The following is a 16,049-nucleotide window of genomic DNA, read 5'->3' as shown; positions in this document are numbered from 1 at the left end:
AGTTTTAAGCATAACTTTTTTCTCATGGAATTTTTCTTGTCTAGTAATCTTGATTTAAGATTTTTTAGATATTTGGACTGGAAACGAGTCAAAATTACTAGGTAAGAAAAGCTTTTTTTGCAGTGTAGCCTTACATGACAACAGATTAAAAAATGAATGGTCCAAAAATGGCTAGTGAATAAAAACATGTATTTTAATGCAAAGTGCAAAGTAACTATACAAGCCCTGCTTTATTACTGTTATTAACGAGCTAACGCTATTTTGTCATGCTTGTCAAGCTGAATAACGATTAGACACCAGCACCAGGGACATTACGTTCTTCACTTCAAAACAAAATTAAAGTAGGATTCTGTAGCGACTTACCCTGCTGCTGAACTCCCTTCCTCCTCATCAAACATGCGTTTCAGGTGCTGGATCATTGTCGTGGTGCTCCCGTGCCGTGCCATGTCGCTTTTGCATATTTTCACACAGATTTCTCTGCCTCCGCCATGTATCTGTCCTCTACCTCCGCTTGTTTTTTTTTTTTTTTTGCTCCGCGCTGTCTATGAGGCGCCAAACTCAGCTAGCATCTGTACGCGAGAGAGACCGAGTATGTTCACTCCGCTCCGCACTCAAATAAAGTTTTTTTTTTTTTAATAATCAAATGTCTCTGCATCACGCGACACAACGAATCGATTAGGAAATTGCGTTGTCTCTTTTAGTAATCGATTTTTATCTATGTAATCGATTCGTTGTTGCAGCCATACTTCTCATGCTTCACAACTCAAAGAAAATTTGGATTTAAATTCACCTATGGAAATCCAGTGAGAATGGCATGTGAAAGATGTAAAAAGATGGCGCCGGTGATGGCGCCGACTTTCAAATTCAATTTTTTTTTGTCACATACATAGTCATGCACGGTATGATATGCAGATATGCATACACGGTATGGTAACCAGTTTATTCAAAATATTGTACACACATTGATAAAAATTATTCCACACCATTTCCTGCATCAACCCTAGCCATCATTTTTTTCAAATCACTGAGAATTTTCAACTCAAAGATCATGAGATTACATTAAAATGTTTAATGTAATCAGTACATTTTTTTTAATAAGTAAAAAGGGAACAAACAACATAAGTATAGTCTTGTAACAAATTGAACTCTACATGTAGTGCATAATATTTTATGTACAGATGTGTGAAATTTCAAAAACATTTCCTCTTTGCTGTGTAATAAAATGCATTTCTTTTGCACACAATCTTGGGTATTCATGCCCAATAAAATTGCCCTTCATTACACAGCAGATGTGGGTTTGTGTCATGATCCGGACCAGCAGGGGTTACTCCGGATCCGGAGTTCGGACCGGAGTTTCATGTTCGTCCTGTGTAATGTTCCCTGATCGTGTATATTTATATATTTGTATAAAACTGTCCTGTTCGTGTCTGTTCGCCGTCGGGTCATTGTGCGTGTTTATGTTCCCTTGACTCATGTGTAGTTTGTATTAAACCCCTGTCGTGTGAAATCGTGCGAATGCCTCCTCCTTCATCGCCATGTCCAGCCCACCCGTGACAGTTTGACTACATCATTAGTTCAAACTTTGTCAATAACTATTTATTATCCTTCCAGTAATTATTCTATTCTGTTCATGCCTTTTAATGGAAAAAAACAAGGAAATGACTGAATGATTCAAATTTTGAACTGTAGCGTAAAAAAAAAAAAAAAACAGAACACCTTTACCTGTATGTTGAGTCGTCCATGGTGGGGTGCCAGGCCGACGTGCTGGTAAGAGGAGGCAGAAAGCTGTGACTCGCTCACCCTCAAAGACTGCAGGCCCAAAGGAGGATATTGGAAGGGGGTTGAGATTAAAGCTCATTTTATTCACATTAATTTATTCACATGAATGCTAACTGCAGATGAAGGCCACCGCCATCTGCATCTATGCAGCAAAAATACATGAAAAATTCAAATGTTCTTTTCCACAGTTAAAAGCTGGAAGCCAGCAGTGTAATCAGTAAAAACTCCCCACAGTCTCACATCTCAGTACTTGTCTAACTCAGTTTAGGAACGGGAAGTGATGTGATAATTACAAGAGCACAGGGAGTTAAAATATAACTAGTTTAACTGATTTAAACCTAGAAATGGAATATGAGTGTGTGTGTGTGTGTGTGTGTGTTCTGGCACACCAAGTTATTGTTCAGTTCATAAGTCCTGGCAGATAAAAACTCATATGTCAGCGAGGATGGAAGCATCTCCCAATTTCCTTTTTAAAAATCCAATGCCTTTGCAAAACCTGGTGGTTTGTGCAACAGTGGAAGAAAGCGGGACCATCTGTGACCCCCTGTATACGTTTGGTAGTATGGTAGTAGCCTAGTGGGTAACAGTCTTGCCTATGAACCAGAAGACTACAGAGTCACAGGTTCAAATCCCACTTACTACCATTGTGTCCCTGAGCAGGACACTTAACCCTAAGTTGCTCCAGGGGGGGACTGTCCCTGTAACTACTGATTGTAAGTCGCTCTGGATAAGAGCGTCTGATAAATGCCATAAATGTAAATGTAAATGTTTACATTCAGAATGGTTCTACACGCAGATAATAAACAGTTACTACAACTGCCAATGTTCTATAGTTCATGTAATACCAACAGAATTAACGTACTGATTTAACTTCCCCAACATTGCAAATGAAATAACTCAAAGCTGCATTACCATAGAGAAGGTCTCAATCTCCACTATAGAATTTATTTTAAAAGGTGTAATTCACATAAAATAATGTGTCATGTATCTTTACTCTGTAACAGCATTAATTGCCTTAAATGCAATGACTCCCCCCAAATTCTGCCTATGAACAATAAAAAAAAATAGATTAATGAAGGGGACAACATCACGCCAGCGACGCACTGCTTGTAGTGTCATTATTTAACTTGCTGAGTAAGGGCAGTAAAGTCGGATTTATGTTCGTCTGCAGCGGTTCTGTGCAGATCGGGGTTTTTTTTGACTGTCCAGAGCGCCACTGACAACCTCACCACCTTCCTCACGTCCCCGCCATGGCCTGTGTGAGGATCGGTACTACCGATTCGGTAGAGGGTTCCCGACTCAGCATTTAAACTCCCGTAAAGCGGCAAAAAGACGAGAGAAATTGATCCTGACCGTAAACTTTTCAATAGCAGCAACGGGCGATCTACCCTATTCTATTAATTTACAAATTAAAACATTATTAAAAACATTTAATTAGGCGCATTTTAAAATGAGTCCTTATGACACATTTGTAAAACTCATCACTTTATATAGATCTATTATTACACCCCTGCCTCAAAGAATCCGAATATATAAAAATGAAGGAATTAATAAAATACCAATTTGGGCAAATTCAATGGAAATTAATAATATATAGGATCGTGAAAAACATTACAAATTCATTTGCGCCACATTTCAGAATCAGATCCAAATTAACTCATATGTTTTTATGTTTTTTACTGTGAATTATGTGACTTATTGTTCCTGTTGTCATCTGAATATTTTTTTAGATATTTTTCTATTAGTCTTTAAAACTCCTTATTTTGCGGGATTCAGACTCTGTACCGCAGATTCTGGAAAGAGTTTCAATTGAATGGAGAATCATATTTTGACCACTGATAATGAGTTTGTTTTTATTGATGCTTCTAAAGCCTTCTATTGTGAGAATCATGAGAAGTAATTTTATACGTTACAATTAGGGCTGGCCGATAAAACGTATCGCCATAGACACGTGATCGATATTAATTTTTAAAAATGTGTTCGATTTAACGTTGTATTTTTTTTTTTATTCTTCGTCGGTCACGCCCCCTCCAGAGCCTGTAGCCTGAGTTTTAACCGCAACACGCGGCCGTGGACACGCAGTGATGACGTCATGTGTTGCGGTGGGAGCGGCTATCGGTAGCAGAGCAGCGCAGCCGGTAGCATTTAGCTTATTCTCTGGGTTGCTAGGCTACTGGTAGCAAGTCCACGTGTGTCTTATTCCAGTTAAAGCAATTGCTTGTTTGCTGTGTGATAGGATATGTCGTACGAATGGTGGTTGGGGTGGCCACCCTCAGCATAGTAGCACTCCGCTATGCTCGTGTACAGCTTCGTATGTGTGCTTAAAGTCTTGCGTGTGTTGATGGACACTGCTGAGCGAGAGAACGAGTGTTGTGCTCTAAACTGCCCCCCTGCCACAGATTGCCTCCCTTGACGTCATCGCTCTTTTTAAAGGCGTAGTCACTTCTCCAGCGCAACAGAAGCTGCCGCTCACTGTCACTTTTTTCTTGCTTTTAGAATACCCAAATTCCTTGTTTGTAGTGGTGTCCCACAATTAAAACCTTAAGTTCTCATTAACGAAAACCTGTATGTCGTTACAAATGTGACAGTGAAAACTTCATTTGAACGCTACGGTACTGCTTTTCCTTTGGCCAACGCTCGATTCTGCAAATACTTTAGTCACCTTCAGGCAATTGATTTACTTGAATGATGTTTCGCACACTTTGCTGAACTCATTTGGCAGAAATATTTCTGCTTTTCTGTCGTCTTTTAATACAAAACGGCGATTAATTTTATGGCAGGCTGCTGTGCCACAGAATGCGCCCCCCTGCCGAACTCTGGCTGGGAGTATCTTACAGACACCAAACTTGCACCAGTTACTCATATCTCTTCCTCATTGATGCTACAGAAATTATTTTGAGCTGGGCTGTAAGGAAAAAAATCTAGGTGGGGGGGGGGAGGGGCATTTCATGGCAGGCTGCTGTGCCACAGAATGCCCCCCCTGCAGTTACAACTGTGATTGGAATTTACTCTAAGATTTATATGAACTAAATAAAAGAAATACACAGAAATAAAAAAATGCTTTTCCAATAACTTTGTTGTTAAGATCAATAAAATTAACAATATCAGCATTGTAAGAAACAAATTTTGTACAGTAATTATTAAATTAACACTTCAGTTTTTTTTACAATCATTAAACATTTAACACAAAAAGAATTCCAAGCAACAAAACAATAAATAACAATAATGTGCAGTTATTATAAATTCAATTTTTTAAAGTGCTCATGCTATTTACAAGTTTCTACAGTCTTTATGGCGGATCTGCATTGCACAGTCTTGATGTGCATTGCACACTAATCAGCTGCATGCATACTCCTTGTCCACTGGAGGTTGCTGGACACAGCTTACATGACATTTTTCTGAAATGTATTGAAATCTGTGTCTACTCTTTATACAGCAGAGTTGATGTGTACACTAATAGTATACCATGACTGAGGTTTAAAGAATGAATTGCAGAGAGTACCCTGAATTAGCAAAACAGTTGTTATACATATTTACACACACTCGCAAACATACATATTTATGTGTGTTTTAATAGCATTTTGGTCTGCATTACACATAGGGAAATGGAGAGTGACAGGAAATGGGAGGGAGAGACAGGGTGGGATGACATGCAGCAATCGCCACCCAAGTTTTTAGTTTGAAGTTACTCATTGTGAGTCTCTATCCTCACTACCACAATAATAGCACATGCTGCTGAGATTGTCTGCAAAAACAAGAAGAGGTTACATATTAACCTAGAAGTATATTGTAAACATTTAATACTAGTAAATGTTTATTAATTATTATTTCTACATACTATATTAAAATGCTAGATTGTATTAAGTTGGTTCTTGTTCATTTATGTCTAAGATTTAGACAGAATGGGATAATCTATGACAAAGAAGAATACATACCAGATTCCCGGAGGAGGGTGGTGGCTATATCCAGCCTCATTTTGTTTACCTCTTCCGCGGTGGTGTCAAAACTTAAAGTTTCACCGATCAGACTTTTTTCTGCAAACTGAAGAGAAGTTTGATTGGTATAACTTAGAAGCACTGAATAACAAAAAAACTTAAATACTGTACTAACCATTAATGCCAGGACACCACAAGATAATGTGTCTTGCTGGAGAGAATGAGGCAGGGTGCTGCATGACCACCTTGAAATGTTGTGGCCCTTCTTCCGCATAAAGGCTCTGACAAATGAATACAAAGTGAAACACTCGTGAAAATGCTGTGATATGATAATTAGCTTTTGGTTTTCAGTAAGGCACCAGAGAGAGCCAAATTTACCTTGTTGTCTCCTCGCATCTTTTCTGATTAGTTGCTGTTTCTCCCAAAGGATCCAAAAACAGGCATCTCTTCTCATGTGGATACAGAACCTGTGTTTGTAAAGTTTGAATATTACATTTTCAGGCATTAACAAACATTAAGGTTTTTACAGAAAGACCTAATAAATAATTCCTTTTGACATTTTTAGGAAATATATCTTCCTGCAAGAATGCTGGCATGTAGATATGGTGTTCTTCAAAGCTCAGAAATATAGGAAGACCTAGCCAAAACACTGACTCCCTGTGGAGGGTGACAAAGATATTGTAGCTATTGTATTGCAGTACCCACTGCCAAAAAGTCTAAAGTCTGCTTTGGGAGCACCCAACCTGAGTGCTGAGCGATGACGTCAAGGGAGGATATCTATGGCAGGGGGGCAGTTTAGAGCACTACTTTCTACTGCGGCTAAACAGTGGATTTCGAGAACTGGCTGGATTGGCCCTTAATTAAGCATTTCTTACTTTTGCACCTTAAATGTTAAGAGAATTGTTAAGTGTTCATTGTGACTAGGCTTGTGTTTACATTTTAATTATTTGAGTTTTCCGTGGGTGTTGACATTTTTCTTAACTGAGGGGGATTATGAGAAGAGGAAGGTTAAGTTTAAAATAAAAATGTTTAAATGCAATATAGTTGTCTCCTGGTCCTTATTATAAATTGGTCGTAAAAAAAATCAATAATTATCGATATCGACCGATATGAAACACTGATAAACACTGATGAGTGAATGAATGCCAAATGCCGTAAATCAAAAGGATATGTATGCTAAATGGGGTAATTGTGTATCCATCCCTTTTCGTGTTTGTAATGTGATTAGTCAAGGAAGTGTTCTGTCATACCGTGCTGCCCTTCAAACTTTACTGAGGGTCTGCTCTCAGTATGGGTCAGAGTTTGATAACTTATAGAAGAGCAATATTTTAATTGCAAGGAGGAAAGGAAACTGGCATTTCCTGTCTTCTTTCAATGGGGTCTTGTCCTTAAAGAATTGAAGTGCCTGGGGCACTACATATCTGATGATCTGACTGATCTAGACCTTTAGATACAGTAACATGCTGATACATAAGATACATCATATACACATGCTCAAGTTGAATATTGTATTGTGAAATACATTTCCATTGGAATTTCTGTGCTTAAAATAAAGCTCTCGTTTCAGTTTCTGACTGACTTGTGCTGCCACCATCTGGCACTCGCTGTCCGGGCATGTCTGGCAAAGGTTGCCATGATGTCTGAAGAGAGCTTTCCCTTGGCTGCATTCATCTCTCCCTTGATTGAAACCAGTTGTCTTGTGCAGCTGCAAAACAGCCCTACAGCATGAGGATGCCACCACCATGCTTCACTGTTGGGACTGTATTGGACAGGTGATGAGCAGTGCTTGGTTTTCTTTATGCATACTGCTTAGAATTAAAGCCAAAAAGTTTTTTCAGACCAGAGAAACTTAATTCTCACCATATTGGAAGCCTCTCCTCAGTGCAAGACACATGAAAACATGAGTTTGCTACAAAACCCCTCTGCCGTAAAGCCCTGACTGGTGGAGGGCTGCAGTGATGGTTGACGTTCTACAACTTTCTCCCATCTCCTGACTGCATCGCTGGAGCTCAGCCACAGTGATCTTTGGGTTCTTTTTTTGGTTTGTTTTTTAACTCTCTCATTAAGGCTCTTATCCCCCGATAGCATTGGGCTGATGGCCAGCTCTAGGAAGGGTTCTGGTCGTCCCAAACATCTTCCGTTTATGGATTATGAAGGCCACTGTGCTCTTAGGAACCTTAAGTGCATCAGATTTTCTTTTTGTAACCTTGGCCAGATCTGTGCCTTGCCACAATTCCGTCTCTGAGCCCTTCAGGCAGTTTCCTTGACCTCATGATTCTCATTTGCTCTGACATGCAGTGTGAGCTGGAAGGTCTTATATAGACAGAGGTGTGGCTTTCCCAATCAAGTCCAATCAGTATAATCAAAGACAGTTGTTGGACGCATGAAGGTGTAGAACCATCTCAAGGACTTTCAGAAGAAATGGACAGATCCTAAGTTACATATACGAGTGTCACAGCAAAAGGTCTGAATACTTAGGACCATGCAATATTTCAGTTTTTCTTTTTAATAAATCTGCAAAAATGTCAATAATTCTGTATTTTTCTGTCAATATGGGGTGCTGTGTGGGGGAAAAAAGAACTTAAATGATTTTAGCAAATGGCTGCAATATATAACAAAGAATGAAAATTTTAAGGGGGTCTGAATACTTTCCGTACCAACTGTTCACTGGGGGCTGTACAGTATGGAGATAGTTTAGTTTCAAAATTCAGAAATAAATAAACAAGATTCACAAATATATTCCAATAACAGAATTGTTCACAAATGCATTTATTTGTGGATTTTTGAAACTTCCCTGACGGCGCTTGGTTCACAAATGCCAGGTGGCCAATCAAATGTCTCCAACATTTATAGCCAGTCACATTACCTGATGTTCAAGAGTATGATTTAACGGTGACAATATTGCGCTATTTTCATACATTGTTGTGGTCTCTTCGTAGGAATTGCGCAAACACACGTTTCATAAAATGAATCAGGACAAAAGTCATCAATACAATGCAAATCTTGCAGTGTTTTGTTGTGGTAGTAGCTGTGTTTCTGCTGAATTTAAATGAAAGTTCCCTGCTTGCTCATGTCAAGTGGTGTCTGGACAAATCCTGTATACAAGAACACAATCTATATTTATATATATATTGATATATAATACACAATTATACATGTACATGTAATGTATATTACAAATATATATATATATATATATATATATATATATATATATATATATATATATATATATATATATATATATATATATATATATATATATATATATACACACACAAAATATTGTGTTTTTCTTCAGTATATATTTTTTTTATTTTCCACACTGTAAATAAACCTGAACTTTTTTCATCACTGGTGTTGGTTTGACCTCTTTGGTGGAAGCGCAAGTGAAGACAGTACGTGTACGTTCCTGCCTCACATATGTAATAGTATTTTGATTGTACAGATAATCCATTGATTTATTAGAAACAAGATAATTTAAGATAGATAAATAGGTCATGTAGAGATTTGTAAATTTTTGGACATAGTGACCTGTTCATTCTTTTTGAAGATCAAGTGGCCAAAAAAGCATGCATTAGAGTCCATCAGTAGAATTTGAGTTGAGTAAGGAACGAAGTTTGGAGTGGTGATGGTGACAAACCGTAATTGCTCACTGTGTTTTGACTTTCTTCAGTACATTTAAGGTGGAAACAAGAATAACTTCTGTCTTCTCATGATTAATGAAACTCAGTGGCCGCAGTTCCTGGTAGCATTTACACAAGTGGAGGGAGGGAGTGTTTCATGGGATTTGTGTGAATGTAGATTTGCTCATCAGGATGGTTGTGTCATATAAAACCACACTCATGAATAATCTGGCCCATGGTATCAGCAAAAGTATTTTAAAACAAGCCATTTTAAAACAGATTTAACAGAGTGTTAAAAATGCAAATCTTCTAGAATTTAGTTAGGAGATATGTCAGTAACACATGAATGCAGGACCAAAGCTTTCCTGGCAAAACATTGTCCACAGCATCACAATGCTTCTGCTGACTTGTCTCCTTCCCATAGTGTGTCCTGTATTCCTCAGGTAAGCAACACACAGTTCACATAACCTGAAAGAAAATATGAGTTATCGCGCCTCCTTAGGTGCTTCCAAAAACACCATCCCCAACTCACCAGCAGGTGGCAGAAGATTCTTTTTTTTTTGCTCTGGTGAAGTGAAAAGCCACTCCTCTCGGTTCATGCATTAAAAGAAACCATGACCAATGTGCATCGTTCTCAATTCATGTGTATCAGACAAGGCTTGAACCACAAAAGAGTCAAATTGCTCTTGGCCAGGCAGGACCGCTGTCATGGAAACCAGGATGGTTGCAAGCTGGATAATGGGGACTCTGACAGTGACTAATGCAATTGCCAATACCTATTTCCTGGCCTTAACATATGAAATTATACTGCCTTGAAATAAACATGCACTTCCCACAAGCAATCACTGGAGAAGAGCTTTTGATGTTACATCCTCACTCACATTACTCAATGCAAGGTGAGCTTGGTAACAAGTACAGCTGAATTAATTCTACCAAATACAACTTCCACATGCATGCATTTAGCATGTTTTGTGAGAACTGGATTGTCGGGCTTCATGCACAGAAAGTGGTTCCATCGCAGGGTACATGCTGAGGGTGCTGCTGAGGCAGAAACTGATGAATGAACCGGGCAGCACGATTATACCTCTATCGCTCATCTCAAAAGAAGGTGTACTTGTCTGTTTCCGCAGTTCCCAAGGGTAACACCCCAATGGCACGGAGGCCACACAATGGAGCTTTCTATAGGCAGAGAGATCTCACATGACATCAACAACAACATGGCTGCAGAAACCTGAATCTGCAGAACCCGGAACCTAATCCTTTAATATGAATGGCTTATCATCTCTGATACGGCTACATTATACATGTCACAAAATGGACAATGAAGAAAATTCTATTCTAGTCATTTTAAGTGTTTTTTACACAATGATGCTGTATCTAGAAATTAAGCGTTAGCAAATCCCACCCTCTAAAACACAAGATCCCTCAGGAAACACCTACAGAACTCACTATTATGTCCTGTAGTCCTGCTTTCTCACTGTTAACAATATTTCCGACATCAGGACTAAGATTATTGTGTCTTTTGCAGTGTTAAGATGGTATGTCTAAAAATAAACATCAGTGGCCAGATCCTACAATCCAGGGTTGTTTTCTGCTAATGTAATTACATTTCTTATGTAACCGCGTCTCCACAAATAGCATGGGCTAATCTTAATGTTTTTTTTTTGTACGCAGTTGAATGTAAGAATAATATATAATAATATCATAATAATTATTACTTTCAATATGTATTATTTTACTCATTCATTTAACAGACCAGGCTGGAGCATGTACTGGCCCAGTGTTTTGGAAAATAAATGAAGACCGATGGGGGGCAGCAGCAACAGCATCAAATGCAAAATAAATTGTGCAATTAATATTTCACTCTTTCCCTATTCTATTCTATTCTATTCTCCAGTTTAAGAAGAAACGCCGTAAGCACGAAACGCGTCGCACAGTCCTTCGCTTCTAGAAGGATGTGGCGAACATGGCCCTGTGCGCGCGCCCGTGATTGGACGGCTGAACTCGGGCGCGCGCGCGCGCGCGCGCGCGGGCGGGCGGGCGGGACCTGCCCCCCTCCAGTCCTCATCCTGGCTGTTGTTGAGAGCGTCGCCCGGCCATCTTCATCCTCAGTCTCCTCAGCGCCGTGAAGACGACCGGACTGCCCAGCGGCCAGATGCGCGCGCGCGACCCCGCGAGCGTGTAGATCGGCGGCGGCGGCGGCGGCGGCGGCGGCTCCTCACGATGTTTGGGACTAAGGGGCTCACCCTGCTAGCACTCTTCTTCTCTCCTGCCGGTAAGACCTGTTGGCGAGCGGGGCTGAATCTCAAACCAATCAGCGAATAATTCTTCATCCAAATGAGGCGATACTTGAAAGCAGGCGTATGTCTGGGCTGGTCGTGTTGACTTGAGCGGACGAGGAGGTGCTGGGCTCCTGCTCGGGCTCGACGTTTGCATCCTGTTCCGTGTGTATTTCTGCGCGTATTCGAGATTTTCGCCTGAGACTCCACTCCACCTGCACCTGTACACGACAGCCAATCAGGAGCGCGCGTTTGGGCGGGAACTCTTCTCAGGTGTCGGTACCAAAGAATGTCGAGTCGTGATAGCCAACTTCAGCACCCATATCTGGTCATGGCGCGTCGTCTCTGCCCTTCCACGAAGCCACCTTGTTCGTCACCACGATGTAAATGTCCACGTTTTGTATTAAGAAAAGGGAAGTCAGGCAGCACAAGCAAGCAGAAGAAATGAGTCATTTGTTCCCGTTCAAAGTGAAGTGATTGTGATACACTGCAGCACAGCACACGGTGACACAACGAAATGTGTCCTCTGCTTTTAACTCTCACCCTTAGTGATCATTGATCAGCTATGACAGGCGCCCGGGGAGCAGTGTGTGGGGACGGTACCGTGCTCAGTTGTACCTTGGCGGATCGGGATTCGAACCGGCAACCTTTTGATTACGGGGCCGCTTCCTTAACCACTAGGCCACCACTGTTGTTGGAGTAATTCATTAAGTCTCCCGTTCGCTCATGTCCTTTCCTGAGTGAAGTGAAATGACTTCAGGAAAGCCACGAGCTTTTACGATTCACCCAACATTTCTTTAAAACAAAATTCTAAGATGGTGGCTTTTAATGTACTAACATGATGGTGCCCACTGAAACTGATAGCATTGGAAAAGATACAAACACTTTCAACATCCACCAAAAAAGAAACCCAATGGAATAAACACACCAAACTACATGTTTATTATTAGTTGTAGATTAGTAAAATGAAGAAAATCACTGTTTCATTTTACATCGAGTTGTAGTGGTGTTGGAAAATATCCATACAGCAATATATCATGATTTGTATGGATATAGGGACATCATTTTTGTATACAAATTTAGTGCTGTTGAGCGTTTTCAGCAGAGATGAGAATTGAATTACTGCCTGGCATTTCAGGCGGAGTGACAATCAGTGAACTATCACAGTATGTACAGTAACATAATATATCACAATACATTGAATCATGACCTGTGTATTGTGATACGTATCATATCGCGAGATCCTTGCCAATACACACCCCAACCCTGTTACATTTACAGCATTTACTTTACAGCGGTTGTAATCTGTATTTTTTTTTTTTTCATAATGCACTGTGGGAATAGGCTTTTATTGTCAGAGCAAGATACAGATACATTCAACGGTGCACACACTGTGGATATGGACACAGTAGATTTTCATGCCCAGGGACCCTTGCCTTATAAAGTTGCTGTTACAAATCCTGTGTGCAATGAAATTACCATCTAATTTGGGTCAAATATAATGATTTAAAACGCTGTAGCTACCATGGTTATATTAGATTATTTTATTCAATTTATGCATCTGTGTGCAAAACACTTTCATAACACAAATTTCTGTCTCAGTCAACAATGTTTTTCAATCATGGCTGCAGGCATATTCTGTTCTTGGATTAATGTTTTTATAGTTTTAATCAGGGTCATTATTTAATTATCATTCTTAATGCTTATTAATGCATTAAGCAGCTTAATGCTGCTGTGTATCACAATGACAATCACTTCACTTTTTTTATTGGATGATGTCTCTTTTCTGCACAAGCAGAAAGGCACACCAGAAACCACACAATTTGCCATACTACTTCACTCAGGATTATAAACAGGCACAGGATTTGAGGAGCAAGGTCTATCAAGCTAATATGTTTCACAGGCACTTATTTGTGGGTCCACTAATGCCTGGAGAGTAGCTACAGAAGCACGTACCCATGTGCCAGTCTTACAGTCAGACCAATAATGTCTTCATTCCGGTTTCTGTTTTAGGCCACTGAAATCTTGCTGGTGGTCGATACCCTTAATCTGGAGAGGTATGGGAGGAGGGGTGGATCAGGCGTGCATCACTGCCCCATGCTGTGGATGTGACTCATGTATTGTGATGTTAACCAGGAAGCTGGAGCTCATCCCAGAAAGGATGTCCCTGGAAAAGACCATAGTCCATCACAGTGCGAACTGTACTTTAAAATAAGTCACACTGCACCATTTATAATGGTGCTCGAGTCCACATTTTCAACCTTGGCAATCTGCACCACTGACACCACAGAATCAGGAATGAACTTGCCTTTTAAACTTGGTAGGGGTGGTAGTAGCCTAGTGGGTAACACACTTGCCTATGAACCAGAAGACCCAGGTTCAAATCCCACTTACTACCATTGTGTCCCTGAGCAAGACACTTAACCCTAAATTGCTCCAGGGGGGACTGTCCCTGCAACTACTGATTGTAATTCGCTCTGGGTAAGGGCGTCTGATAAATGCTGTAAATGTTTTATTAATACACTAATTTGCTTGGCATAATTATACATTTTTATTACAGCATTTAACAGACACCCTTTTCCAAGACTATTTAAAATCAGTAGTTACAGGATCAGTAGTTACTAGAGACAATAACTACTGATTGTAAGTCGCTCTGGATAAGGGCGTCTGATAAATGCTATAAATGCAAATGTAGAGACATTCAGGATTAAGAGTCTTGCTCAGGGACACAATGGTAGTAAGTGGGGTTTGAACCTGGGACTTTGTGGTCTTCTGGTTCATAGATGAGTGGCTTGTTTTAATCAACATGATTTGATTCTTTGTACAGGGTTAATGGAATGTGTCATGTTTTCGGTCTGTTTCCCAACTAGATAATATTGCTAGTATGGTCTGAAGCATATCACTAAACAGCGTTGTTAGACAATACCTGTCACGTCTCGGGGTTGGATGGGGAAAGAAGCGCAAAAGTGGGACATCAGAGTAAAAGGGATTTTATTATAAACCCACACAAGGGTCAAAAGGAAACACAATAAACTCAAACAAACCTGAATTTGTGTGACAAAATGACAGGAACAAAACCAACAAGGTAAGGGATCATCCACATTAATGTCGCTGCACCCACTGGGTGTCAAATAACCACTCTTATGGAGTCCTGTTCAAATTAAACCTTAATTGGTTTAAGCTTGGATTGATCTGGACTCCATAATCAGGTGCATTGGAACCATCTGTGCGCGTCCAGCATCTCCTGAGCATCACAATTCCAGTGGTAGAATCACAAAGTCTTGATGATTTTACCGCTGTCTTTGACATTGTGAGTCTGACTATGGTAACCACTGACCGGAAGTGGTGTGTTGCCTATTATCTTAAATTGTTCTGCCGTTACCAGCTCTTTCATTTATTTCATATCTATTGGACAGAATGACTATTGTTAAAGAGTATGAGTGGCAAGAGTAAGGGGTTTCTGGCACGTCCACCATGGCCACCATGGGTAAACAGAAGTGTTTGTAATATTATTCGTATATGCAGCAATATAAAATATTGGTACATTATGATTGTTGTTATTAATTATTATGATTTGTTCATAAAACACTAATTATTATTGAAAATTCTGTGCACATCCCTGGCACAGACAACTGCTGCAGGAGGTCAGTGCATGTAACGTGCTGGTGCCGGTTTTGTGTCTTATTAAAGCAAATTGTCCTCCTGTCTCTGAAATAATCCCTATTTAAATTCTAGGTTTGTTACAATACTGACATTTCAAACTCGATACCGATACTAAGGATGTTACTTGATACTATTTTAATACTACAGAGTGAGAAAAAACAAACACAAATAAATGTACAGTGCAACCGTAAATTGTTCACTTTTTCCATATTTTGTTATGTTACAGCATTATTGCAAAATGGATTACACAATGACAAAAAAGCATTTCTTTAGATTTTGGCAAATGTATTAAAAATAAAAACTGAGAAATCACATTTTCTCACTTTCACTATAAGAAAGAAATGCATTTTAATATTTTTGAACCAAAAAAGCACTCCTCGCCTCTCATGCTGCAGAAGTGAAAAATTACACAATTGTAAAACACTAAGATAGAAGTGAAGACACAGCTGTTTTTATTTTTAACTTACTTCAACAGTATTGCTTGACAGTGGAAATTAAAATAAAACAACTTTACTCCCCACTCGAAACTCTGCATATATAAAATTTACAATGCTTTGCTAAATTTGTCGTGCTGCTCGCTTTGATAGCGACAACTTCTTGCAAATAGGCTTGTCCATAACTTTTGTTTTTTCCCGTTCGTCTGGAGGATATCTGAAATACGTCCAGACAATTCTCTTGCATTTAAATTTTCTAGCAAGCTTGGTGATGCAGAATTAACGCTGGAACTGCTTCGAATTTTCAGTATAGATAGTAGTGATAATTGATAT

General features: G+C 39.6%; 1 protein-coding gene across 24 annotated transcripts in view; it reads left to right on the top strand.

The window, feature by feature from the left end:
- Positions 1-11,379: 11,379 nt before the first annotated feature.
- The window catches only part of ncam1b (neural cell adhesion molecule 1b), a 71,731-nt gene continuing 67,061 nt past the window's right edge, over positions 11,380-16,049 (top strand). For all 24 annotated transcript variants that reach the window (XM_028969837.1, XM_028969834.1, XM_028969835.1 and 21 more), the window contains exon 1: positions 11,380-11,615. In XM_028969837.1, coding sequence (XP_028825670.1) covers positions 11,564-11,615 — 52 coding nt within the window. In that variant the 5' untranslated portion in view covers positions 11,380-11,563. The remainder of the gene's footprint in view (positions 11,616-16,049) is intronic.

The sequence above is a fragment of the Denticeps clupeoides genome, chromosome 2, assembly GCF_900700375.1.
Source record: "Denticeps clupeoides chromosome 2, fDenClu1.1, whole genome shotgun sequence".
Taxonomy (NCBI): Eukaryota; Metazoa; Chordata; class Actinopteri; order Clupeiformes; family Denticipitidae; genus Denticeps; species Denticeps clupeoides.
The sequence above is the reverse complement of the archived record's forward strand: the minus strand, read 5'-3'. Positions and strand labels throughout refer to the sequence as shown.